Source organism: Stegastes partitus, unplaced genomic scaffold, assembly GCF_000690725.1.
Source record: "Stegastes partitus isolate 25-593 unplaced genomic scaffold, Stegastes_partitus-1.0.2 Scaffold622, whole genome shotgun sequence".
NCBI classification, from domain to species: domain Eukaryota; kingdom Metazoa; phylum Chordata; class Actinopteri; family Pomacentridae; genus Stegastes; species Stegastes partitus.
In genome coordinates this window covers 203,821-231,129 of record NW_007578353.1, presented here as the reverse complement: position 1 = coordinate 231,129, position 27,309 = coordinate 203,821, and the positions used below count along the sequence as shown (strand labels likewise).

The window sequence follows — 27,309 nt, the reverse complement described above, 5'->3', positions numbered from 1 at the left end:
GAGAGTTCGTCCATCTATACAGTCACATTCTCCTCACCAGCTGGTCTGGCTCATTTATGGCTGTCAGCTTTGAGCCTATTTGGGTAAAAGGGAGGTTATGGGTTTGCAGAATTTCAATCTTTTTCTCTGTAGTTCGTTTGTAACCCGTCTAATCGCCCCTGGACTTGCTTGTTGCCAGATCTTGTGGTTTATTGTTTGGTTGCCAAGACAGCAATCAGAGCAGTGCAACAACATGCATCCGTCCCCGAGCATGTACAACAAACCTGTCGCATCAGGTTACATGTCTGAGGTGAAAAGACTGTGAGTAACATAACACTGCTCTCATCCTAAATCTGTACTAAATTTGAACTTTGACCAGGATTACTGCTGATTAGCACCAGTCACCCAGGCTTTTACTCCAGCCTGAGAGGGGGAACAGGTTCAGTTACAAAACAAAACCTCAAACGAGGGAAATCCTGACAAGCATTTACTCTTATTGCATCAGATGTTCATCCCCACAGATACATCACTGGTTTTGTTTCTATATAACTAAGTCAATGTCCAAGTTAGCACGCAAGTTTCTTGTTTTATATTCTAATGATACAACAGTTTGGGTGTTCCCTTTGCCCTACTGCTTCTAAGTGGCCAAAAATGCAATTAAGGGAACCTTCACCTTTGTTCATTTGAATTCAGACAGATACAATCAGTTTGTCAGAGCTGAGGTCTTCCAATATGTCTTCTAGATAGACAGTTATGGCAGCTCCATCCCGTGGTGTATCATACAGACACAATAGTCTGTACGTGTTTTGTTTTAACACATTAACACACCTGCTGGCTACAGCTGCCACACATCTGATTTGACTCCCAGCTGGTGTCAACAGTTTGGAGGTTGTTCAAACAATGTGACCTCTTTCTGTTATCAGGTTCTCGGGTTACCTGCCAGAATGTGGAGCCACGTTGCTGTTGTTGTTGTTTCTGAAGGTCAGAGGGTTAAATTTAGAGTCGATCTGTTTTCACTATCAGTCAGCTAGATGTAGCGGATCACACCTCCTCGCTGTGTTCACTGTTGGTGTGGCTAGACTGTCTATAGGGATGGATGTAGTAAGGTGTGACGACATGCATTGCTTTGCATTGGAGCTAGTTTGAAGGACAGAGTTGCAGCTTATGCGAGGCGCCATCTTTTTGGAGTCAAGACCTCCTTAATAAGGAGTGCAGGTTGCTTCGGTCCACACTCTGGAAACACGCCCCACCACCTGGAACTAAAACAACACTAGCTTTCTGTGAACAGCGACTGGTCTACGCATGGTTATAGTTAGCCACTTTGACTACATTGTGCTAATGAGGCAAGTTTTGTAACCCAGTACTAACATAGAGGAACAGAAACTCCAATAGTCAGAGACAGGTAAGTCTAAGAGGTGGACATCACATCGTTATAATCCTTTAAATCTTAATAACAGATTCATTGTTACAAAGATGGCTACCAGTAGCCTTTTAGAGGGCTCAAGTTTAGAGACTGAGACCATGATGACTTTATGAAAAAATACTTTCTATTTCTTCAGACCCTTCCTCTGACCCTTTTTAACGCTGGAGCCATGGATTGCGTTGTGCATGTCGTGGCTGTTGGTGTCATTTCCTCTTAAAGCCAATTAATGTTTCATCCACCCAAATCTGTGAGGGTGCCCGTGGAACCACACGCAGCCCAAAATGTGTGACGACATGGACTGTCTGACTGCACATGTACCAGGGAAACAAGTGGTGCTTAAAACAAATGCTTGTAATGAGAGGAGGCAGTACAAGGAGATTCAGTTATCCACACTTAATAAGCTATAATTCATCATTAAAAGAGTTGTAATTGAAGTAGTTATTGCAGGACTTTGGAGGAGCTTTGATTTGTACATCCTTTCTCTGGATGGTAACCAAACACAGTCCAAAATTCTCCAGAAATCCTGTACTATAGCCATTCACTGTGCATAACACACCTTGGGAACAATCACATCACCATATCCTACAAAAAGTGCAAAGTCAAAGCATTTCAGAGACATTCATGGGTGTAGCAGTGAATTATTTACAGTAGATAGTGATCAGAACACCCCCAGTTTGAAGAAGTAGATAGAAGGACCAGGATAAAGCTAAGCAATGTGGACAAAGTAAGCAGTAAAACATATTTTAGCCATCAAAAAAAAAAAGAACCAGCTAAACAAATTGGTGTCAGTGACGTGTACGCAATATTTTCCATTTCCCTGTCAGAAAGGACTGTCTAACCACAAAATGTTGAAAATATTCAACATATAGCACACGCTTAACACAGTGGACCTTAGTTTTATACTTAGCTAAAACATGTTTTGTTGCTGACCCACTCCACTTTATTGCTTCTGTGTTGGTATCTCGTACAGCTCTGCCTCCAAGCACCCAAACCATATTTTTGAAAGTCAATGTGTTTATGTGCAGTTCCTCCAGCGTTCACTAGATGGGGAAAAAACCTCAACTCTGTCCTAACAGAGAAGTTTCTTTGAAGAGCGCTGTTGGTCTGGCCGTCCACCATTTTTTGTCCAGACTGAAATATCTCAACAGCTGATGGATGGGTTACTTTAAAACTGAATACAAACACTGATAGCAGAGGAAATTCTAAATACCTTGTTGGTTGTTTATTGTTTTTTTTTAAAAATCTGGCACCACCAGTTTTGATTAACCCAGTGAAACTCCTCCACATCAACCATGGACTGGTACAAAATCTAGTGGACACATTCATGGATTCCACACAATGTATGTGGAAAACTTTAATAAAATACAGTAGAAATACATTTACAACTCTTACAAATGTGACAGTAATATCTTATTTCTAGGACTGATGATACTGCAAATTCCCAAATGGAACTTGAAACCCATGTCTCACTTTGCTATAGGCTCTTTTAAAAAACATTAATACGGCTTTTATTCAGTTATTAATGATGACAGTTTCCACTTTGTTGTTGTTGTTTTTTTAGGATGGTTAAACTGTTGTCAAGTAAAGTCAACACATCCATTATTTGTTAAATATGAAGAACTCTTCAGCACCAGAGGGATTATGCCCTTGGAATTGCTGGAAGGTCGATAGTTTTTACTGACAATAACGCTTGAAAAGTCAGCAGAGTAGAAGCCCTGGGATAGCTTTATGCCTGCCAGTATTTGCAGCCTTTATTTGAGAATTTACAACTCATCAGAACCCTAACTTCCTGACTGGGCTGGACATCACTGACTGTCTTATAGTTCTACAAACAGAGCTGCAGCTAAAAAGGTTCCAGACTTTAACTTTTGAGTCCCAGAAATCTGAGTTGAAACCCATCAATGACTAACTTAAAATGCTTTGTGGTTACTTTGTGCAAAGCTGGCACAGTAATAATTTTAGTTAATGCCCTTCCGAAATACTTTTAAAGAACATTTTGCAGTCATACAGTACAAACTGGGCTTGTATCTATCAAAATGCTTTGGCTTTAACATACTTGGAAAGATTAAAAGCTATTTTTCACATTTCTGACTTGTGTTTTCCTGCTCAGGAGAGATTGTACAATAGCATTGGTCATAATTACCACGTGGCATTCAGAATAGGATGTTTTAATCAGATTAAACATTTTATAGAATACTACACCACGTTGTAGTTTTTAACAGGGTTGTCAAGACAAGAACAACATTTTCATTTGATGTGGAATCATCTTTCATGTTTTATCCTTCAATATGATTTCGCTGATGTATGCCAGCAACAAAACTTTCCTGTTTGTTTCTTTTGTTTTGTACTTCAGTTTTTCTTTTACTTGTTGTTAATTTCACATGTTGTAATCATCAAAAACATCAACTCTGTGTGGAACCATGAGGAGACTTTAACCTTCCTCACAATAATAGATCAAACAGAGGTGCCACATTTTCATCATGGTGCTCCTAAATACATGTCCTCTTTTGTTGCAATGTTTTAATCACACCTGACTGAGAATTCACACCAACAATAGTTAGAGGTAAATGTGCAGCAACTGCAGATTCTCTTTCCTTTTTATAAGGATAAAGTAAGGGGCAGGTGACAAGTAAATCCTTGTGTTTTCCGGCTGCTCCTGCTCTGAACAATTGTTTAACTAGTGATCACTTAAAAGTTGCTCTCAAAGGTTGATGTTTCTCCTAAATGTGTAAAGAAGAAAGTAGCTTGATTAATGTATGTCATTTTTGATGTTTAGTAAATAATTATTTTGTTCCAGACTTCGTTCTTTGAAGCATTTTCAGTGTAATTCTTGTAAGTTTAGCAAATACAGGACCTATAACATAAATAGAAAAAAAGCACAGTCATTGCTGAAGCTTAAGACTCTGTAGATCTCAGAGAAATCCTCCTCCCTCAGTCTTCCCTGCAGATTATTTTGGTGTATAAGTCGTTCTCTGTGAACAGCAGGTAGTCCTTCAGCCTGTTGGGCAGCTGAATGGACTTCAGAGCACTGCAGCTCAGATGTTTCTTGATCACCACTCTGCTCAGGTGGCACAGAGAGCGAGGGTTACCTGGATCACAGAAAACAGCAGTTTGTATCAAGATGACAGGAAACCTTGTGCCCTACTCATAAAGCAGAAAGAGCAGGTACGTCTTCTGCTTCTGATAAGAAACAGCAACTCTATAATCTCATTAACTCACAAGTGGTCCTGTGAATGTGAGCCCACTCTTTGTGTTTCTTCAGCATCTTGGTCAGTTTGCCACAGAGAGAAACCTGGCCGACGTAGTCGAGGAGGATGGACACGACTCTACCCACCAGGTTTACCAGCCAGGAAACGCTGATGAAATCACAAAACTTGATGACAGAAGAGATTCAGTTAACACAAGCAGGTAGATAAACTGCTTATGAGTTGCATGATGCCATGATTTTTAATTTTCTATGTTATAATTTACAAATAATATAAACTTACAGCAACTTTTTCCTCTTGATGCTGTGAGCATCCAGACGCACTCAGGTCCTCCCAGCTGTCATCATGGTCGCAAAGGAAACACTTCTCTGCATCATAGCCGTTGTTGAGCAGCAGCCTCATCATCACCTCGTCCTTCAGGCAGTATTGGAGCGCCGTGGGAAACACAGTGTCGTTCACCACTGTGAAGTAGCAGTTCACGTCTGCTCCTGCTGCCAGCAGCAGCTTCACAATCTCATACCGGCTGGATCTGACTGCCACCAGGAGGCAGCGCAACAAGTCCAGGTCAGGTTTGGCTCCCGACTTCAACAGCATCTCGGTACATGTAGCATCCCCATTCGAGACTGCAAAGTACAGTGGGCTCCTCCTCATGTCTCCATAGTTGTCAGAGATGTAAGGAGCTAACAGTGCATTGACATCAAAACCTTTCTGTAGCAGGAGCTCCAGGCAGTGGGCATGGCCTCCGTCCGCAGCAGAGTGGACGGGGCTTTGACCGGACAGCCGCAGGGCCCGTCGAGTGGTGATGGGGATCAAAATCCTTAACGCTCTGCGAAAGACAAAGACCAGAATAATCTGAACGGAGTCAGAAACTAAGCGCGAGACTGAACTTTTAAAGTCCCTCTACAGTCATTGTTTAAAGTAGTAAAAGCTTAATGTAACAAAGTTAGATATTTAGAAATGTTTCCCTCAAAATAATCCCTTCATAACATAGAAGGTAACCAATAAAGTTTAGTTTCCCTCTCTTGATCTGGTTATTTTTTATTAGTGGTCAACTGTTTGTTGTTCACCAAGCCTCCATCCTTCCTCCTGATGGTAATACTAGTGATGCCCAATACTTCCATTTTCAAATGAGGAGATCCGCAGGGCATTGTGTGAGGTGTTCATGTTTGCCCATTTGGCCCCTCCACCCCTCAATCAAGCACCTACTTTTTTGGCTCTAAACCTTGTTTCATGCCTACTTTTCTTTCTTTTTATTTGACAAAAGTCTTGTTGATCACCAGTTCAACGTTACACATCAGTTCTGTAACACTGACCAACTCACAGGTAGTGTCCTTCATATGCTGCTCTGTGGATGGGCAGCTGGGAGCTCAGGTTGTGGATGTTGGGATTTGCTCCATGCTGCAGCAGGATGTCAATACAGTCTGGACTACCTGAACCTGCAGCGTCGTATAGGACGCTGTCACCATTGGGTGCCTGGGCGTTTACATCAGCACCTAAATGCAAAAAATACATTTGAGCGGGCGCACAAAGTTGTATAATGTCATTGTCAAGCCTGGGATAACAACCCTGCTGATGCCATAGGGATGTTGTTCAGGTTGTGTTGGCTTTTACAACAGAAACCCCACTTTAAACACTAAGTGGTAGGAATCCAACTGCTTTATGGGAATGCAGCAGAAAATTAATAGTATTCTACCAAGAATCCTGTTTTGATAAACTGTAGATCAATCATCAAAGTATGAAAATAATCAAAGATGGAGGAGGGTATTTTTACATATGATTGAATGTCTGTTAGATTCAAGCCAGACTGGATCACACTATGCTGATTACACCTGTTGGTGCCTGTATTCCGCAGTTATAAATCCAGTGTCTGTGGTGACATTCAATCATTGGTACACCTGTATGTCGCCTAGTAAAAATAATAATTGAAACCTAAATAAACTTGCGAAAGTCCTTGCTTGATCTAAAGCTGCATTGACAATTGGCAAGTTATGAACAGGCAAAGTTTTTAGCGAACACAACAGAGAAAGGTTGCAGAAACCTTGTCTGAAGTGAGAGAAATAATTCAACCAAGTAAGATTATGAAGTGGGGAGGCTTGTTATCAAAAGATAATGACACATGTAAGAGCTGATCACCAGAAATATGTTTATAGGAAATAGAAATCATGGACAGACAGGCACTGTATTGTTGGGATCTTAGCACACTAGCAATGGTGGAAAGTAACTAATTACAGACAGCTGAAGAACTAAATTAGATCTTCCACATTCATCACCAGCCAGCTTGGTCTTTAGCACCTGGTGTACAGAGAGTTCATCGGAGCTTTTGGATGAAAACAACTGCTGCTGCTTTAAATAATAAAAATAAATTCGACCGTGAATGTGCTGTAAAACCAAAACTAGGATCTCAAAGAGGCTCCATAAAGTAGCAAAGCAGTTCAAATTACAGACTTATTTGATGCATTGTTAACCCTAGAATATGAATTACTGGAGCTGCAATATAACTTCTGTGAGTTATTGAGTTCAGTGGAAAATGTCAGTGTTAGTGTTTCACCGTGTTTAATGAGGAGCTCCAGGACTTCAGGGTGACTGTACTCTGCAGCGATGCCCAGAGGAGTCACTCCATGCTGGTCTGTCTCTGTAACCTGACCTCCGTTCAGTAGCAGGAGCTCCATGATGTGAACACAGCCAGTCCTGGAGGCCTCATGCATGGCCGTCCACTTTTTCAGACACAGCTGCTTCACCCGAGCTCCCTGAGCTATCAGACTGGAAACCATATGATAGGATCCAGCTCTGACTGCTGCAGAGACAGGAGAGGAGAAGGAACTGACGCTGTGTGTGGGGCAAACTGCTTACATTATTTTTCTCATTGTCTACTGTGAAGGACAAAATGGGACAAAGTGTTGCTGAAAACAGTGTTCTGACCTAAAAGCAGAGGGGATTCATTCTTGCTGTTGGTGGTATGAGGAGAAGCTCCATGGTCCAGTAGCATCTTGACATTTTCCACAAAACCAGCTTTCACTGCTGATGTCAGGAAGGTCTCACCCTCCAAAGTCTTCTCCTCCAGACTCAGCCTGAAAGACGCTGAAAGACACAGTAAAAATTGTACTTTATTTAATTGAATTTACCTCAGGACACAAATATCAGCCAGCAAACACTGACTTGTATGAAATTGTCAGAGAAACAACAAATATTTAAAACCTGTAAAGGACAGCAGACAGTAAGACAGTGGAAGCGTATGTACACAATACCATGAGCAGTGAATAATACACTCTGAACAGTTTGTAGCATGCATAAGCCTTGATTACACTCCTTTGCAAATATAGAATAGAATAGAATAGACTCCATGCCATGCATGTGCTGTAGGTCATCCTTTATGAATTCTTCTGATATGCTATCGTGAACTCACTGTGAGCAGAACAGGTGGACACAATGGCTCGACACAGAAAGGTTTCAGGCAAAAGACAGGTTTATTAACAGGCACGGGTTGGTAACAGGTGGTCCATCCAAACAGGCAGAGGTATCCAAAAACGGCAGGCAAAAGGCAAGGTCGAAGGCAGAAAAACGAGGTCCTAACAAGACAGACTATGACTATGATCATGCTGGGACGAAGACCGTGAAGTACAATGAACTGGCAATGAGACTGTGAGACACACAAGGTAACATAAGGTAATGAGGGGAGATGGGAAACGGGTGAGGGAAAGCCATCAGGAAGCAGGTATGAGGAGACGGGTACAGGAAGTAAACTAGGACAGAGACAACCGGTTAGTGATTTCAGATTATAACAGGAAAGACAAGACATAAAATGTGCACACATGAACAGGAACTTGACAGACATGACATATGCATTCACACCACTGCTCTTCTACAGTCGTTGCCACATGGACGTTCAGTGTGAACCCAAATTTTGGGCTGCTTAAGGATATCTGTGGATGGGTCCATGCAGACTTTTTACAAACTTGGGCAGATAATGATATTTACATCACACCGAACTTCATGCTCTTACAAAAAGTATAACACAGGCCCTAAGCTTTGATTAGCTTCACTTGCGGTAATACACAGCCAGCTGTGGACACCACAGATGCATAGTTGTGTTGTTACACTACTCTCTAGGCTGCTTGGAGGCTTCTTAGTGGAATCTGTTCCAGACATATGCAAAAGGTCTGTTCTATGTTTTCCATGCATGCACGCTATTGACCTTGTAATGTGGTCACTATACGGACAAATTTTGGACTGTATTGACTTCTGCTGAGGTGTCTTGCGGATTTATGGAGATGAGGAAAGTTATGTCACACAGACGCGAGAAGACCCTCCCGTAACTGTGAATAAAGCTGTAACACTGACCTTAGGGGGTCCTTGTGTCCTAGAGGTTTACAGCAAGTCCTACAGCATTTATAGCTACACAACAACTATGCATCCAGGAGAGCTTAATTGAGGCTTAAGGCGTTGATCATGCAGTTTCAGTTGGAGTTGTTGTGAAAGTGTGCATTAACCCAAAACAACTGCTCTGTTTACTTCTGACTGCCTCGTAAAATAAAAGTTTGGACTTCTTACCCACCGTACAGCACCATCTCCAGGACGGGGACTAGAGGCTGGACAGCTGCTCTATGCAGAGGATACCAGCCGAGCTCATCCACCTGACTGAAGGCAGCTGGCAATTCACAGAGTTCCTGCAGAGCCAGCAGGTCACCTGCAGAGACAGTTTAAGTCAGTTGTTGTTTTTTTATTTGCCTTTCCCACAGATGGCTATTTTTTGTTTTTTATCTTTAGCTCACTTCAGTGATCATTTTATACACTTGTTTTGGCACAAAACAATGAAATGTGTGGTTGACCATGTGCACGGGGACTTTTTACCTTGTTTGATGGCCCCTGCAAGCCTCAGAGCTTCACTTTTAAATGTAACAGGAAGATGGTGTCCTATCTGACAGGATTCCTGAATTATCATCTGAACATCATGGTCCAGAAGTTCGTCTTCATCCATGTCATCTGCTATGTCCGTCCCTCTAACACCAAGCAGGTGCAGACACACAAAGTTCAACTTCACAGAACTTCACTTCCTTCACTTCTAACAAGCAGATCCACTGACTTTGGCAATGAACTGATCTTTGTCTGAACCTTGGGACTCGTAGCATTTAGTGTGCAAGTGGGACACAGCTCTAGAGTCTTATTGAGTTGGTCGGTGTTTGATTACAGAGACACTTTGAGCAGCTGAGGTCAAATGGAATTTTGTTTGGAATAAGCTGCTTGTCCTACATCCAAAGTAAATTATTTCTCTCTCTTGAGCTCTTATCTGCTCCTGTCATTTGTATTTTACAGACTCTGACCCTTGAACTCTTTACGATTTATCAGATAAAACATTGGCAATCTGATCTTAGTGATTACACAACTCGATCTCTTCTATATCACTCTGTTTAAGCGTATCTTCGATATGAAGCTGAAGCATAGCAAAGTTTGTCATCCTCACCTGCGAAACGTTTCAATGTTGGAGCTACAGGACGAAGCAGCAGCAGCAGCAATACAGTGTTTGTGTCACTGCTGAACTGCTTCCCACTCTCTCACACACACATACACACACACACACACACACACACACACACACACACACACACATAACACACAGAAACACTCGGCCATCTATTTATAGTTGTCACCTGTTCCAGTGTGCAACATGCAGGCCGTTCTACAACATGTCATGGAGTGTAATGTCACTCTGCGTACACTTTCAACAGCTAATGACAAACAATACTGAGCCGGCCAGTTGTATGAATATTTATTGTGTCATTATGATTCATCAGAGAGCTGCAATGTTTTCCCTTCAGAGGAGATCAATCCACCATGTGTGCAAACGCAGCAAGACAACAAATCAATGAGAACCTGCTGAAATAATGAAGAGGCATGAAGAATGAGACAAGCGATGGCTTCTCCTCCACCTGCCTAAGCTTTGCAGCTCTGATCTTTGACCTTGTAGATGTTAATTAGCATGTTGAGCTCAGCCAGTCTGAAGGCTTCAGCAGTTATGCGCACTTTTGTCTAATAACATCCTATTAATGCAGGTAGTCGGAAATGCTTTTTTTTCCCTCCAGGAAATTCAAAATAAAGGACATCCTTTATATTTAGTGAATTCAAAGTGCTATAGGAAAAGTTACATTTCATACCATCCATCCATTCGTTTTCTATATCCTGTGGAGGTTTGCAGGGACTGAAAGGCATAATACATACTAAATAATTGAATTATCATTGCTTTTTTGTTTAAATCTGTGTTACGACTGGCTCTTAGGCCGCAACAAAGGAGGAAACACACAGGTGGATTCAGCTGTAACATAAGGCTATTTATTGAAACAAAGTAGAGTCGTGAGGTGTGATTGTGAGCGTCAGTGGTGTGCGAGGGTGTATGAGTGCAGTGATTGAGGTGCATGTTGTCAGCATGAAACAAACAAAAAGAGACAAACACAGGCGCATGGCTGGCTGGGTAAGAGAGAAGAGAGCGGGATCTGGCACAGCAGACCGGTTTATATAGTCAGTGAGATTGGCCTGGTGCACCAGGTTAGCAGATTGGAGGCTCCGCCCAGCCAGAAACCTGCAAGACAAGAGTGAGAGAAGACGGAGGCTCTGGGGCCGTAACAATCTGTAAGAAAAACATGGGGACAGCACCAACTTCCATCATCATGTTCTACTTTAGAAGCATTGGGTAAAGGACATGCAACAATTAGCGTTGTTCAGCCCTGAGAGTGAATATTTCCAATGTAAAACGAAACATTTCTTTATCTGGCTAACAAATTAAACAGTCTTGAGATTTCAAACATTTCTGTTATCTTCAACATATAGCATCCATCCATCCATTATCTATACACCATTTAAGCCTCACTAGGGTCACGGGGGGCTGGAGTCTATCCCAGCCGACCCAGGGCGAAGGCAGGGGACACCCTGGACAGGTCACCAGTCTATCACAGGGCCACACCCAGAGACAGACAACCAAGCACACTCACATTCACACCTACAGACAATGTAGAATCACCAATTAACCTCAACATGATTCTGGACCTTGTGGGAGGAAGCCGGAGAACCCGGAGAGAACCCACGCTGCACGGAGAGAACATGCAAACTCCAAGCGAAAAGATCCTGGGTGTCCTCACTGGGATGCAAACCGGCGACCTTCTTGCTGACAGGTAACGATGCTAACCACCACGCCACCTTGCAACCCAACATGTAGCATGTAAAATGTCAAACCAGCAATGTGTTATCTGTATCTCAGTGCCTTATGTTTTCTTGTCTGTGACTTTCAGTCCCAAACCCAGTGTGTTCTCTGAAGATGAGAGAAATGTATACCACACCAGACACGTGCTTCTGCAAGTGCTTGTACACTAATGAGAGCATAGTGCTCCATATTGCTCCTGATGGTCAAGTATCCCTACTGCCTGTATCTGCGAGTGTGTGAGGGTCAGCATGGGGTCACATCTGTCATTTGCAAAAGTCCACTTGGATCCCTTTGGGTGCATCCCACACTTTGTGTAAGTGCAGCCACTGCTCTACAAGGGCAGCAATTTGCATGTGCAGAATATGTAGACACCAGTTTACTATATATGTATGGAATGAGTCTTGCAAGTGGACTACAAAGTAGTATAATAACAACTAGGCGTCCATGGCGTCTGCAGCTGTCTGTTTGCACATATGTATGGGAGGACCAGACTTATGTGGGCATTCAGATCAACTTCTGCCCTGCTGTAAGCCTTGATTATAGTCCCTTGCAGAGATGCACACAGACAGCTGCAGACCCCACAGGCACTTAGTTTTTGGTAATAGGCCAGTGTTAAACATTCCACATGAATGCATACAAGAGGGTCCTGACTATACGCATTACTGTAACAAAGTAGCACACATTTCAGGCTGCACGCATACTTTCACAGAGGACTTGGGGTAGTCTGACTTAGTGGATGTAGGTTTTAGGTATAAACCTGCTATTGGCCGATTATTTCAGTCAGAATTCTACCCCCTGTCCACTATCCATGTTTTACCATTTAGTGCAGTATGGCAGCTCAGCTTGTTTTTTTGTGGTGCGTTATTAGTTCTCATCTCTCTGCATGCAAATGCTCCACTTGTGGTGATCTGAGTTTTTGCGCTATTGTTGTGAAGCTTTGTTAGGTGTATGTCTCAGTTGTTTTTGTGGCTGCGAGTGTTTTTCAGGCTGGGTGGGGTTTGTGGACGGGAGAGGTCTCACTCACTTTCTCCCACACCTGAGGTTTATCAGTAATCAGCGCTGGATAAAGCCTGCCTCCACCTGTGCTCCAGCGCCAGTGGATTATTCTCCCTCGAGGGGTAATCGGTCAGCATGTTTGCTTAGAGGAGATATGCTTTGAGAATCTCGCTTTGTCTTACTGTTATCTTTGTCTGTGTTTGCTACCAGAACCTCCCCGACAGACCGATGTGTTCCCTGGCTCAGCTTCTGCAGCCGAGCTCCAGCCCTCAGCCGTTCTGCTTTCCCTGTCCCTCGTGGAACCTCTCCCGGATTTCCCTCCCTCATTCGGCTTCCCTTGCGTGCTTCCCGGTGGCCCTTTGTTTCCCTTGTTTCCCTGCAGCCTGATTAAATCCCTCTTTTCTAACCACCTATCCTTGTGTTGCATTTTTGGATCCCTGCTAGACTGAACCCTAACACCACCTCAAAAATTCCACTTGTCACTATTTTGAGGGACCCACACCCAACACCCAAGCTGCATCCTTGTCTTAGCTCCGCCCATGACAGCTTTGATTGGTGTAAAGAAATACAAGCGCGCTAGAGCCAGAGGTTTTTGAGGTTTTTTTCCCCCTTATAGCGGTACACCCAGACCGTTATGCACCATAGAATGGGCTGGCAAAGCTGTGACTAGTCCTCTGGAGACATCACACTGGTCCTCTGTGTACGATGAAATATAAAATTCGGTTTAAATTCTTAGATTTTTACTCTTCACAGATGACAAAAACCATTGGACGGCGGTATCAGGGTAGCAACGATGCTATCTTTAATCATGATGATAATGAAGCAAACCACACAGAAACATTAGAAGCTAATGTTGAAGGGATGTGAACTGTGTTTGACTGGCCACCGCAGCACCCAGTTAATAAATAATGTCACATAGCGACAAAAAGGTTTTTAGCCACCTTGCACTTTACAACTGGTCTAATCGTTAAGCTTACTCTTACTTTGGCACCATCTGGGGATTGTATTGAGGATGGCTCTTAATAGGTTGTATTTATTCCAGCATTCTACTAGCCTCCCCTTAAATATTTAAAAAGACTTTTTCATTAGTAAGTCTCATAGATAGATCAAAACTAACAATGTGTTAATCTATCGCTTAATGCTTCCTGACTTCCTTCCTGTCTGCTCGCCTAGTGCAGTGGTTTCTATTGAAGACATAAAACACCTCACAAAGATGTATTTCCATTTCATTTTTATTTATTTAAAAAGTCCAGTATTTCCAGAAACAACTGGTTCTGTAGTATTTTGTCAAATGTTAATACAACAGGAGGACAGATTGCATTTGTTGGGGACTAGTTTCAGCAGCAGACTAATACACATCTGGTGTTGTACAGACTATTTGAACAGCAGAACAGTGTATGTGGGATCAGTTCAAAAGCAGCGATGACGTGTGTGTTCATGATAAGGATGATCATGATGCAAAAGATGTGAACATGAGAACATGTCATAAGATGTGTCAACCTTTGGAGACGTACACAATGCTTGTTGGCAGGATGCATTACATAAACCCTCCTGGTATGTATTTGAATGAGCATTTTTCTGTAAAAACACATTTAGCATACATTTATTCATAACAGAAAACTAACAATTACTATTATCAAAAGTATTGAGGAAGAAATATTATCAAAACAAGAGATCTAAAAAATAGTTACATTTGTCTGAAACAAGCAGAACTCCTGCAGGTAATCTGCAGATCTTCACATGATGCATTCAGGGTCCTGGCTGTAGAGATCGAGATCCTCATACAGTATAAAACGCTTCAGTCTGGGAGGGAACACTTGTGAGTTCATGATTTCAGGGTTGTTGAGTTTCTTCAGAGTCAAAAGCTTCCTGATCTCCAGTCTACAGAGGTGCCCGAGGTAGCGAGGACTCCCTGGAGAATAAAGTTTACAACGTTATGTTACTTTATCTGTAATTTCTGTAATAGAAAAACTGAAGCAAGAAGAAATAACAGAATGACAGAAAATGGGGAGGAAGTATTGAACAACTACAAGCAAGGAAAAGACTTAAAATGGTGGATTCGTCTACAGCAGGGGTGTGCAATCCTGGTCCTCGAGGGCCACAATCCTGCATGTTTTAGATGTTTCCCTTTTCCAACACACTTGATTCAAATGATCAGGATGGTTATCAGGCTTCTGCAGAGTTTGATGATGAGCTGATCATTTGAATCAGGTGTGTTGGAAGAGGGAAACATCTAAAACATGCAGGATTGTGGCCCTCGAGGACCAGGATTGGGCACCCCTGCTCTACAGGATGCACTGGCCTTTACAGCCACAATAGTAAAGTGTTGGACAGAACAAACATGGCAATGATGTAGTCATTCTAAAAACCAGTCATGTCCCTCAACATGTAAAGTCAGTCCTGAGACTGGTGCTAGAGGAACAGTAATGGGGTCAGGAAAATATAAAGTGTTTATCCTCTGAGGAGCAGAAATCTAATCAAGATATTTCATGGACAACTGACCAGTAGATTTTGATATTTAATGTAAACAGAAGAATAGGCCATGGGGGACAGGAAAACCAGTACAATCAACCTATCAACACTTAAAGTGGTGTCATCTCTATTCTTGTAATACAAATGTATTAAATGACAGTGTCAAGGGGTTTGCACATAGTGATGAACCCACAGATAATTATCAGCTGAATGTGCAGCTACTGTCTTTATGGCAAGTACAGCGAGTGTCAAGTCTTTGTTCAGCTCTCACTGCTCTCATAGCACCATTTTCTGCTGCTGCAGGCAATTTATTTCAGAAAAAAACTATAAAAACTCCCTGTACACTAATGCTCAGCCTCCAGCAGCAGACAGACATGGACTAGCTGGTGAAGATAGTAGAGCATGTTGCATATACTCCCCTCAGGAGATGGTAGAGGCTAAAAACTGAGCTAAAAGATGGTAAATAATGGACTTATATTCATCCGGTAGATACAAAAATCCTTACTTACCTCCATTACTGCTAGATGTGAAAATGAGCCACTATTTGGTGACAACTTCACAATACCAACTTAAAGTGTTAAGATTTGCCAGCGTCACATTCACAAGTTAGTTTTGATTCTTTTGGTTAGCTTGGATTTGTGACCATCTCATACAGATCATAATATCCTGAGTTAACTCACTGAGGATTTCACATATCTCAGGCCACTCTCTCTGTTTCTCCAGGATGAGCCTGAGTTTGGAGCAGATGTAGACATCGCTGACATAATCCAGCAGAATCCGGACCACGCTCCCCGACAGATGCTTGAGGCAGCATAGACTCATGAACTCACAGAACTGGAGAGAAGATGGACATTCAGAGGTTTATTTTGATAGCTCTACAGATGGCACACAACTCATTTCTATAAAAATTGCTCCCGAGATCAGGGGTATCCAATCCTGGTCCTCGAGAGCCACAGTCCTGCATGTTTTAGATGTTTCCCTCTTCCAATACACTTGATTCAAATGATCAGCTCGTCATCAAGCTCTGCAGAAGCCTGATAACGACTCGGCCCTCGAGGACCAGGATTGGAGACCCCTGACCTAGATCCTTGTTGGGCCCAGGTGCATTAGCATCCTTCCCCAGGTGAGCCAGATGAGAACACGTATGGAGAACAAAATGGGAATTATTACCAAAACACTCCACTATTGCCTTAAAGAAAGCAAGGAAGTACGAGCACTCACAGGAATTTTCCCCTCCACATCATCTGCAGGATCAAACGCATTGTCATGGTGACAGTGAAAACACTGCTCCACCTTGTAGCCGTTGTTTAGCAGCAACCTCATCATCACCTCGTCCTTCAGGCAGTACTGCAGCGCTGTGGGAAACACTGTGTCACTTACTACCGTGAAGTAACAGTTCACGTCTGCTTTTGCTGCCAGCAGCAGCTTCACAATCTCATAGCGGCCTGACCTGACCGCCACCAGGAGGCAGCACAGTGGGTCTAGGTCTGTTTTTGCCCCTGCTGCCAGCAGGATTTTGGTGCACTCTACATCCCCATTGGAGACAGCAAAGTACAAGGCACTTCTCCTCATGTCCCGGTAGTTTTCAGAGTTTCTGGTGTTCATGCGGTAGTTGACGTCGAAGCCGCAGGCCAGCAGATGATGCAGACAGTGCATGTGACCTCCCTCTGCAGCAGAGTGGACCGGGCTCAGACCCGCCTCTTTAATGGCCTTCTTATTGGTCAGTGGGATCAGCATTTTTAGAGCACTGTGGTGGGAAAATAAGAATACCTGAGTTTAGAAAAATAGCAAAAAAGTAAAGGTTCATTATCAACAGCATTTAATATGGAAAAAATCCTGCATTCTGATTCAGTTAAACTCTTCATGTCAAGTATGACTTTGTCACATGTGAATTTTCAGCATCGACCAATAGCAAGCAATCTTGACAGAGCTAACCTTTGACAGACAGCTGAAAAATCCAAAACCTGTCAGTTTGCACGTTTGCTAGAACTGACAGCAAATGTGAAGGACAGAAAACAGTCCAATACAGACAACTTAGAAAGGAGCTCGTGTGACTGACTCCTGGCTTGCTAAGATATTAGCCGTTGTCTGGTGCGGCCAATTTTGGGAAGATGTGCATATGAATTTTGTTGTGTGACCAGGCCTTTAAGTCCCACCTGTACAGCATCCTTTACAGGCAGCAGACTTCATTACAGCCCACAGTGTGAGATATGCAACTCACTCGTAGTGTCCGGCATACGCTGCCTTGTGGATGGGCAGATGTCCAGTGACACTGGGCAGGTTGGGGTTAGCTCCATTATCCAGCAGCAGCTGAATGCAGGAAGTGTTTCCTGACCCAGCCGCATCCAGCAGGACGCTTTCGCCATTACATGCCTGAGAGTTTACTCGACTACCTGAGTGGGGGGACAGGTGTGTTGAGGAGAAGTCAGGGAACCACATGGCTCACACTGTTAGAGCTAATCAAGTGAAAAAAGGCCTTACCATGGAAATTGTTTTATTTTAGTGTTTTGTAATATACTACATTTTAATATTTGGCAAATTTGTCATGAATTAACCGTCTCCACAGTCACCACACCTGCACTTAAAGTTCTATCATCAGACTGACCACAATTCAGCAGAATCTCAGTGATGTGGAAGTGTCCGTGCTCTGCAGCCACAGCCAGCGGTGTCACTCCAGTTGCGTCTTTGTGGTTTACCCGGCCACCGTTTCTCAGCAGCAGCATCAGGATGTCCCCGTTGCCAATCCTGGCTGCCTCATGCATGGCTGTCCACCTCTTCCGGCAGACCTGCTCCACCCAGGCACCATGAGCCACCAGTGTGTAGGTCATCTCATAAGAACCAGCCCTCACTGCTGCACAGTGGTTACAAAGAGGGTTTAATCAGCAAGGAACTATGCTGAGTGAAGTAGCTACAGAAGAAAGTTGAGAAAAAGTTTTAAGCTCAGCTCAACAGCAAGACTTTACCCCAAACCCCACACAATAGTACCTAGAAAGTACAGATACTGCCCTTGCATAGGAGTCTGCAGTTAATTGTATTTTCTCATCTTTGTTATCATTATTATTCTTGGTCAGTTTTTTACACAAAAAAATGAGCTTTTGTCATTATTTACACTCCAGAAAATATAATACACTAACTTGTGATTTAAAACCTTACCAAAGTAAATAGAATGAGGCTGTAGCTGTTGAGCTCTACTAAGCTACTCTAGAAGGACTATATCAGGGTTTTAGAGAATGTCATTTCATCTAAATGGATATTTCTAATTTACAGAACATAACTCAGGGAAAAAACATTCAGCAAACTCAGCTCTAGTTGCAGTTTAGGCAAGCTGCAGCAGTCAGAGGCTCACTCTCCATTTCCTCTGCAAGGCAGGAAAGGTGCAACCTGTCTCAAAAAGCCACTGGCTTGGCTGTGAATATTTTTCCCTTCAAATTCATGTGATAATCATTATATTAAGACAAATTACAGGTATCATAGGGAAAAATGTAGTCTGCGCAAATTTGCAGACCAAAATGAGCTCTTAGTAATGTTGGGTGTTACCTTCATGGTATCACTAAAAGTCTGTAACTATGTTTCCATGTGCTTGTCAAGCGATTTGAAGCAAACGTGACATGTGCCAAACAAAAAAAAAAAGTATCAACCTTATTTCCATTAACTGCATTGTGGTGTACGAATTAGGCTGTACTATGTCAAGAGATGTTGGCTGCATAGTCTACATTATACATGGCTGTAAGAAACTGAGTAAAAAACTAAAGAAGACACAAAACCTGTTGTTTGACAACCACCAAAAAAAAAAAAACTATGAGGAAGAAGCAACAAAACTTTGGTCGTCTACATGGGAAAGTGGAAAAGAAGTCTTACGGAGTTGTTTTCAATCCAAAAAGTTGTAATTAAGGTTTCATGTCAGCTAGTACTGGTTATGTTTCATGCTACCCAGAGGTGAAGATAACAGAAGTGTAAACAGCTGATCAGTCATATGAGTTAAATGTTCACTATGTCAGAACTGTTTTTGTTTTGTTTGTTTTTTTATTCTTAACCTCAAACAAGATTTTTTTTTTTTTTTTTTTTTAAATCAGAGTTTTGCATTTTCCATTAATTTTTGCTCATACTTCAAAATGCAACATCTTTTCGCTGAATGTTTGGGTTTTGTGACTAGAAAGCTTGTACTAGTGTTAACCCCTTTAAACCTTGAACTAAATAAATCTGTTTGTTTTCCACCTTGGAAATGGAACCCAACCCTTTCACAATACAGCTTTAACTCTGGTGCCACCCTCAGGACAAACTTTACCTAATTACCCACTACTAACAAAGATGTCTCCATTTTTCAACCGACACTTTAGTTTCCAGGTGTGCAGGGATGACCGCTTCTTCACTGGACCACACAGTCCTGCTTCTATACAACTATACAACAGCAAATACTCTTTGAGGGAAATGTAATCCTGACCAGATGACTACCTATTAGTAATGATTAACCTATTTGGCAAAATGTAAATAGGTTGGCACTGAAAGCATTAAAAATGTCACTGTTTTTGTCTGCTAACATATTGCTTAGTTGATTATTACAACATATTGCTTGCAGCACAACATCCACATTATCAAAATCATTCTGGTTTTGTTTTCCATTGGCAGCACTTCTTTAAGTTGGAGAAACATGGTCATCACTAACTCTACAGTACTACCCAGCAGCAGTGGAGACTCGTTCTTGCTGTTGGTGTTGTGAGGCGAGGCTCCGTGCTCCAGCAGGCTCTTCACATTCTGCCCCAGGCCTGCTTTGACTGCCAGTGTCAGCGCCGTCTCTCCACCCATCACTGTCCTCTCCTCCAGACTGAGCCCCTGAGCTGCCACTAACACAAACACAACACCAAGATCAGTGAAAACATTCCTGGACTTCATATCTAACTCTCAGCTGTGCTAACCTGGCAGGTGAGCCTGTAAGCCACAGACACCTCGCGCCTGGCTGACTTCCAGGATGAATGAGCAGGGATCGACATCAAGGGGTTATTTTAAACTTCTGCTGCCAGCTGCCATCAACTGGAAGTTGAATATTTTTCAGGCAGCCATTTTTTTGGTAATGCTGCTGCTCCTGTCATTTCACCTGCATGTGTCGTTTTTCTTTCTTTATTAAAGGTGAGGCTACATTTCCACCATCTGCTCTTCTGTCTGGTTAGCACCTGACTGCTTCATCTGCAGTTTAAGGCCAGGATTTGATCATCAGGACTTGTTTGTACAATGTGTTGTCAACAATTGTTGTTTCAATCTGAGCACAGGTTCCACTGAATTGCAACTGGAAGCTGGTTTAAGCTTCCATATTTCTGATTGTCTGATTCAGTCGACCATACTAAAAAACTAATACCAGACTTAAAGAATGACTATTGTGTACAGTTTACAGAGTGTGTTTATCTTTATATTGTTGTTGTGCTTGTGATTTTTGCAAAAAATATTAATGAGTTTGCAGTATTACTTACTATGATTGTCAAAAGTTTTGACACACCCTCTCAGTCAAAGGGTTTTCATTAGTTTGACTGTTTTCTTTGTTGTACACATAACTGAAGACATTACAATCTTAGAATAACACTTGTGGATTTAAGGCCAAAAACAGCAAATGAAGCAGAAATATGTTTTAATTTTTACATTCTTCATAGTAGCCCCTAGTTAATCTTAGCCATAAAGATCTGCATTTATACCAAACTAATGGACTCACATCTCAAGACGGTGTCCAGAACTTCTGCGACCGGCTGAGATGCAGCTCGATGGAGGGGAAGCCAGCCATGACTGTCCGATTCCCTGAAGGCAAAGGTGTGTCCCAGCATCTCCCTGAGCACCAAGACCTCACCTGATCACCACAGCAACAAGACAACAAGCAAAGTAAGAGGGATGGATCAGAAAAAGAAACAGAGGCTCTGTTCTGCACTTTCTCTGAAAACTCCTCTTCCAGCTCTCCCTTCTCTCATTAAACTACAGCTCTCCCCCTCTCTCTCTATTTATCTTCCTCTCTCTGCCCAGCTGCAGACCTCCTGATCTTCATCTACAGTTACTGGTCGTATGACTTTGGCTTTTGGCCTCAAAGGAGAGCCAGCACACTGAACACAAGGACAACGCTCTGTGGTAATGGTGAAGGTATGCTAAACATGATGTCAACCCACCTTGTTCGATGGCTGCCAGGACTCTGAGGTTTTCATCAGTTGCTGCTGCTAAACTAACAGTCCAGAGCAGAGAAGGTAAAGGGCAGTCAGCTGGCTTTTATTAAATGTGTTTTCTTAAAGAGAATTGTGGATAGGGCTTTCGTACCTGGCTGTGGATTTCAGAAAGGCATCTTGGCAAGAGTCTTGAATACTGCGCTGGATGATGTAGTCATTGAGCTCCTCTTCACTGTAATCCTCATAAGTGTTCATCACTCTGCAGGGAGGAGACACTCGATTCCAATTCACGGAACTTGATAAAACCGTAGATTTAAACTGATAACTTAGCATTTAGAGCACAGTTTTAGCACGTTAGTACCAATCAGCCAGGCTTTAAGCTACATTAATGGACTTTTCAGGCTCTTGGGGGCAAGAAGTCTTCTTTTAGGTCTGGTTTTCAAAATGATCAAGATCTTTAGAGCTGAAAGTGACACTGTCTTCACCAGCTAGTCTCTATGTCTGTTTTGTCATGTGGGTTTTAGTTAAGCATTGTAATGTATTTTTGCTGCAATAATGCTGACCAGGCTACTAAATGACAGCAATGTGATGTTAATTACTCATTACCAAAACTGCAAACTAGTGTTGCTCTGCATAATTCCTTATCAGCTTTAATTAAAATGTCCGATTATTTAGCAGATTTTTTCGATCGGTATCCAGTAAGCATGCTTGAAGATTTAAAAAGAAAAACAATAATCATATGAATAATTGATCTAAAATATCCATAGCGTTTAACTCTTGTGCTTCTTGTGGCATCATCTTAACAAAACAAAAGGTAATGTTTAATTTCTTGATTTATAACTTCCTCATAATTCCCATATCAATGTCCTCGTACCTAATTCACAACTAATAATAGAGAAAATAGATCGTGTTCTCAAGTGGCAAACTTCCAATTCATGAATTCCAATTAAATGCAGCCTTGAGAGAAGCACACCAGGTCAGCTGAGCATGCATGTGTGAAATATGTCCACAGGCATGCAAACAACTCAATACTGTGCAGTATTTAGAATGTTTCCAATTAATAAATAACAAAGGAACATTTTCTCTATTAAGGAAGTCCCTGTTTTTCTAACAATCAGTACCGGATTTCAATATTCTTTTCAGGAAACTTAATTGACTTAATAGACTCATAAAAGCATTAATTGCAAAGGTAAAATACTATAAGCTTTTGTTTCATGCTCTAAACACTATAAGGAGACGTAAATCACAAGCCAATACAAAATAAAGCAATGAAAGATAACAACAAAGCCAGCACCTTTAAATGACCAATCGTGTGTTATGTGTCCCTTGCAGACAGAACAGCGTATCATTTCTTACTAAAAAATGCACTCAGTTACCACAATAATCACAATTCTGACACAAGCACCTAACCAAAGATCAAATCAAATACCTGTATATGTATGCAGATGAAGACTTCTCACCTGCCAGGTATGTTAGCAGCCGACATTGATGGGTCAAACTCTACTAACAGCACGCAGTGTTTTTATATTTAGGCGTGACCTGCTTTCAGATGCCTCGCAGCCCTGCCTGCAGGAGCCCATCGGAGGGGCGTGTAGGCGACATCTGGCCGGCTGGTCTTAAATATAGCCAGGTTACATGTGCTATTGTGTTCGCTAAGCCAGGTCTTTGGTGCATTTGGCGGGAATCCCACATTCAAGATCCCACAAGCCTGTGGGGCTTATGCTGCTTACTCATGTAGCCACCAGGTTCACCGTCTATTGTTTCATGGAAAGCAAAATCAATCGGATCTATTTTTTCCTCCGCTGCTTTGTTTAAGAAATATGAGATAGTGACTGTCCCATAAACTGTTGGCCGAGTTAAAGCAAAAACCTCATTAAAGCTGAGCAACCGGGCAGCGGCAGAGCTCCATGCCATCTCTGAGTCCAGCCTTTAAATCTTCTTTTATGAGGAGACATTTTTGTAATTGTTTCCTGATGTGATTTTTAATAGACTGGTTTTGTTTTCTTAATGACTTTGGCTTATCTCCGCTATTGCTTTGTTTAATTACCTTGCTTTTGGCATCTTGACATTGGAAAAATCGTGGAAATTTAAAATTCAAAAGATCAATCATTAACTTTGTTTCCTCAATAGTTAATGGAAGACTGACAGTTCAAGTACAAATTCTCTGTACCGCATATCTAGAGGCGAAAGAGACCCATCTTCTGATTAACACACCCAGGAATACTCTTCCAACCACTCTCTGACCATTTTGCTTGTGTCTGTAAAAAGGAACAACAACAGAGCAAGTAGAAAACTGCTTGTTTAATTGTTTTAACTGTCTTCTCTTGCATGAATTCCACTTTTTATTTATTCACTGGTGTACAACAGAATTGACTTGCAGACAGACAGCAAACGAGAGGTTTATCAATACATCATAAGCAGATCAGATTCAAAATCATTAAAAAATGTATATGAGAAGCACAACCGAAAAGCACTGTCATCGATGCTGTTTCAAGCAGCAGTGGATCAAACGACAATGTTCAAGGTGAAAACGGTCGGTTACTGTCACTCTATAGCTTTGTGAATTTTTCCAGTCTCTTTTAAGTTTTTCTTACGCCTCTGGCTTCTATAGTCTGTGAATTTACCGTTTTGATAGCTCAGACAACTGTTAAGAGACTAACTGGTAGAGAAACGGAGCCATCTAGCAGTAAAAAAAAAAAAAGCCAGATATTACAGGCTCAAATCTATTATGCTGTTTTGAAAAAATTGTATTGCATCATATTCTTTTCTTCTTCACTGTAATAAAGTAAGAAAGCGCTGAGGTGGTGTTGAGCAAGACGCACGACCTCCAACTCCAACACAAAGTCTGCAAACTGACGCAATATGTACTGAATATGTAATCAGTCAAACAAGATTTATTTCAGACCAGAAAGACCAAGTCCCACGTTAAAAATGTATGCGTTAGCAGCTCAGGTCCCACAGTCTGTTCAAGTGTCTGACTGTGATCCGGAAAAACCGCTAACATGACAGGCAGACCTCTGCGGGATAAACGAATACCTCTGTGTGACAGGTTTACACCGAGGCCCCACTTCTCCTGCTCAGCTCCACTTTGTGTGATCTCCAGGAAGCCAGCAGATGTCCAGCAGCAGATTAGTGGAGCTTTACAGGGGCCACTGTGTCGCCTCTTCTGACACACAGACTGAAATAGGACAGTATAGCTCAACATACAGCTTCCATACTGTCACTGCACAGAGAGGGAGGTTGTTCAACAACTCAAACAAGGCCGCTGCTCATCCTCTCAGCGGCACAACCAGCTTTTAAAGTTTTGATGTGTCAAGGTTTGAACTGTCCGTGTTTGTGTAGGTGTTAATGGGTACTTCATGACTGAGTGTAAGTTTCTGCATCCTCAGCACAGTACATACCAATGCTTGTACAATTCACTTGGCTTGTTTTGCTGCTCTCATTTCATGAATTCTTGCAGCTTTTGGTACCACTCCTACTTACCTTCCACATGTGCGGATGAGGCACTACCATTAGTTTTGCTAGACGTTTTAGGGGATAGCTCCAAATATTAAACTGTTCCCTTGTGATGCAGTAATGAGAACATACAGTTTAGTTTTGTGGAAGCTTTGTGACGTTTATCAAGACGTTGACAAGGTCAAGCAGCGAATGCTTTTACTGCAGCAGCTTGTACCATCAGTGTGTAGTTTTTTTGCTTTGTTTTTGTTTTTTTGTTTTTTTTTGGAAGGATAAGACATTTAAAAATTGAGCTAAATTCTAGTAAATGTTTACACTAACTTTTACATCACTTCGTTCATCATACTGAACTTCTAATGCCAACATGTCAACTTTTACAAATACAGTTTCAACCTGTGTGAAGGTTTGCAGGGTGTTTCATCTAGTTTTAAAGAGCTACAAGAATTTAAATTCTCCACATGTCCAGTTTTAAACAGTGTGTATCATTATAATCACACATACTGCATGCACCACAATACATTATCAGCCAAGCAAAGTTCAGCATTGGCTGATAAAAATTCAATTAAATTCAATACAAAGAAACTTGATTTGTCCCCTGGGGGTAATTTAAGAAATGCAGAGCAGTTGGATCAACAAAGGGGGCCAGGTGGATTGAACATAAATAAGTTCAGTTCAATGTCCGTGATGTATGGAGTATGCAATGTGTCCATGCATGGGGAGAGAGCAGGGACAGAAGAACCATGTCATCTCCATATTTCACCAGATGACAGTTTGGTGGGTGGACCTGCATGTCATCAGTACAGAAAGTAAAGCACATACATTGTGTAAAATAAGAATGACCTTAATAACTGCATATTGAAAATATATATATTTGTGGAAGCCAATACATTCTTCACATTTAATTTAATCATATTTGCTGATTCAAAATCAAACAGTGATGATATTAGCTCTTTTTTGTAAGTCAAATATCACGTGATGTATTTAAAAATAGGCAGCAGAAATGAATTGCAGTAGAAACTTATAGTGTGGTCAGGCGCAGTGGCACATCCGGACAATTTTTGCAAATGTGACCAGGCTAAGACCATTAGTCACATGGGGGGGCACGTGAGAACACATATACAGTATAAAGAGCTTTTATGTGACCCTCAATCTGTTGTGCTCTTTTAATTGCTGATAAAGGTCAGTGACATTCTAAATTACATAAGGACATGTAAGACTTTTATGTCAGAAGTGTCCACATTCTGCTCAGAACACCCACATAATTAAGACATCACATTGTCTTCATCCAGACTTTTCTTTCTTTCTTTTGGCTGCAGGTTCTGGGTCAGTCTTGACTTGTTCAACATGTGTACCGCTTCACTGCTGCAGTCTTTAAGAGTCTGTAAAAGAGTTTTGACTAAATCCACAGTTTAAACCTAAATCATGCTCAACAAAGGAAAATGTGTACAAAGTGACCCTTTATTGAGGCAGATGTATTTTTTTTTATTGTCTATACACTTAACAAGGACAACAGTAAAAAAAATCTTTGAGTTGCTATAAAAGCAGAGGAATTATTTTTTGGCTGGCTCCTCACCTGGTCAGACAAGGTTTAGGATCATGATAGTTTCTAAATATAAAATATAAATGTATATATGATACCAACCATTGCCATACCTGGAAAACTTAACTACATCATAAATATTCCTTCATGTCTTTTCCCCACTACGTTACTTTAAATTATTATTAAAATAACATTTATGTTTGAGAACTTTAGCTATTGAGAATAAATCAACATATAGTGTGTGCATCAAATCACAATAGAATTGTCCATAAACTTAAAATGTGTTACTTTAGGCTAATAATTTTAATTAGAAGTTTATTTAAATAAAAAATCATACTGGTATTTTTTTTTTTGTATATTACTTTCACTATAAAACAAAACAGCAGAAACATAACAATGAAAGAAAATACAGCAAACACAAGAGATCTAACGTCAATATCATCGTTAGAAAACACAGACGTCAGGATTTCACAAAGACAAGCAAACAAGTAAATTAAAATAAAGGATTAAAAGATACATCCATGCAATTTTGTTATGGATTTGTTGTGAATATATTCAATTTTATCATATTCATATCACATTATATTCATATTATATTTCTTTAACACAGAAAGTGACGTGCATTGGTCGCTATAGCAACGTGTACACTTTAGCGTTACCTAGACAACAAACTAACGTTAGACAGCGCTGTTTGCTGTGCTGTTAGCTTCGCTGTTAGCTAGCTCCAACTCTTGTTAAATAAGGAAAATAAAACAGTAACAAGGCTTAAAAGAAGGGAAAAAAAGAAGCTGACGGTGAGCCAATTCTTCACTGTGTTGACAGATTTACGGCACGTTTATTAACTTTAACTTTAACTTTAGTTTAGCTCCAGTTAGCAGCATAGCCGGCCAGTCTAACCGGCAGTTTCACCTGGA

At 41.5% G+C, this 27,309-nt stretch overlaps 2 protein-coding genes across 3 annotated transcripts; both read right to left on the bottom strand.

Annotated features, from left to right (window-relative positions):
- Nucleotides 1-2,723: 2,723 nt before the first annotated feature.
- On the bottom strand, nucleotides 2,724-10,100 carry asb15a (ankyrin repeat and SOCS box containing 15a). 2 transcript variants are annotated; one of them, XM_008289566.1, is made up of 9 exons: nucleotides 10,067-10,100; nucleotides 9,457-9,605; nucleotides 9,161-9,292; nucleotides 7,528-7,686; nucleotides 7,157-7,402; nucleotides 5,930-6,101; nucleotides 4,891-5,434; nucleotides 4,622-4,775; nucleotides 2,724-4,491 (listed from the first exon to the last, which is right to left on the bottom strand). In XM_008289566.1, exons 2-9 carry the CDS (start codon nucleotides 9,581-9,583, stop codon nucleotides 4,334-4,336), a joined length of 1,692 nt encoding a protein of 563 aa, XP_008287788.1. In that variant the 5' UTR covers nucleotides 9,584-9,605; nucleotides 10,067-10,100; the 3' UTR covers nucleotides 2,724-4,333. The 2 variants fall into 2 exon arrangements, with proteins under 2 accessions (XP_008287788.1, XP_008287789.1); XM_008289567.1 differs by having other exon boundaries at nucleotides 7,157-7,399.
- A 3,909-nt stretch (nucleotides 10,101-14,009) lies between these two features.
- Nucleotides 14,010-21,117, bottom strand: LOC103362998 (ankyrin repeat and SOCS box protein 15-like). The gene is made up of 7 exons (XM_008289565.1): nucleotides 20,964-21,117; nucleotides 19,942-20,106; nucleotides 17,871-18,116; nucleotides 17,487-17,658; nucleotides 16,487-17,012; nucleotides 15,946-16,099; nucleotides 14,010-14,705 (listed from the first exon to the last, which is right to left on the bottom strand). Exons 1-7 carry the CDS (start codon nucleotides 21,070-21,072, stop codon nucleotides 14,530-14,532), a joined length of 1,548 nt encoding a protein of 515 aa, XP_008287787.1. The 5' UTR covers nucleotides 21,073-21,117; the 3' UTR covers nucleotides 14,010-14,529.
- Nucleotides 21,118-27,309: the final 6,192 nt, after the last annotated feature.

Excerpts from the sequence above, each read along its gene's own strand:
- asb15a (XM_008289566.1), bottom strand. The coding sequence starts at position 9,583 with ATGGATGAAGACGAACTTCTGGACCATGATGTTCAGATGATAATTCAG. Across the intron at positions 5,435-5,929 it reads GCATATGAAGGACACTACCT|AGCGTTAAGGATTTTGATCC; the intron begins GTGAGTTGGTCA and ends TGTCTTTCGCAG. Across the intron at positions 4,776-4,890 it reads ATCAAGAGGAAAAAGTTGCT|TTTTGTGATTTCATCAGCGT; the intron begins GTAAGTTTATAT and ends TCTGTCATCAAG.
- LOC103362998 (XM_008289565.1), bottom strand. The coding sequence starts at position 21,072 with ATGCTGGGACACACCTTTGCCTTCAGGGAATCGGACAGTCATGGCTGG. Across the intron at positions 17,659-17,870 it reads TGAGATTCTGCTGAATTGTG|GTAGTCGAGTAAACTCTCAG; the intron begins GTCAGTCTGATG and ends CCCCCCACTCAG. Across the intron at positions 14,706-15,945 it reads TGAGATATGTGAAATCCTCA|GGAGTCCTCGCTACCTCGGG; the intron begins GTGAGTTAACTC and ends TTTATTCTCCAG.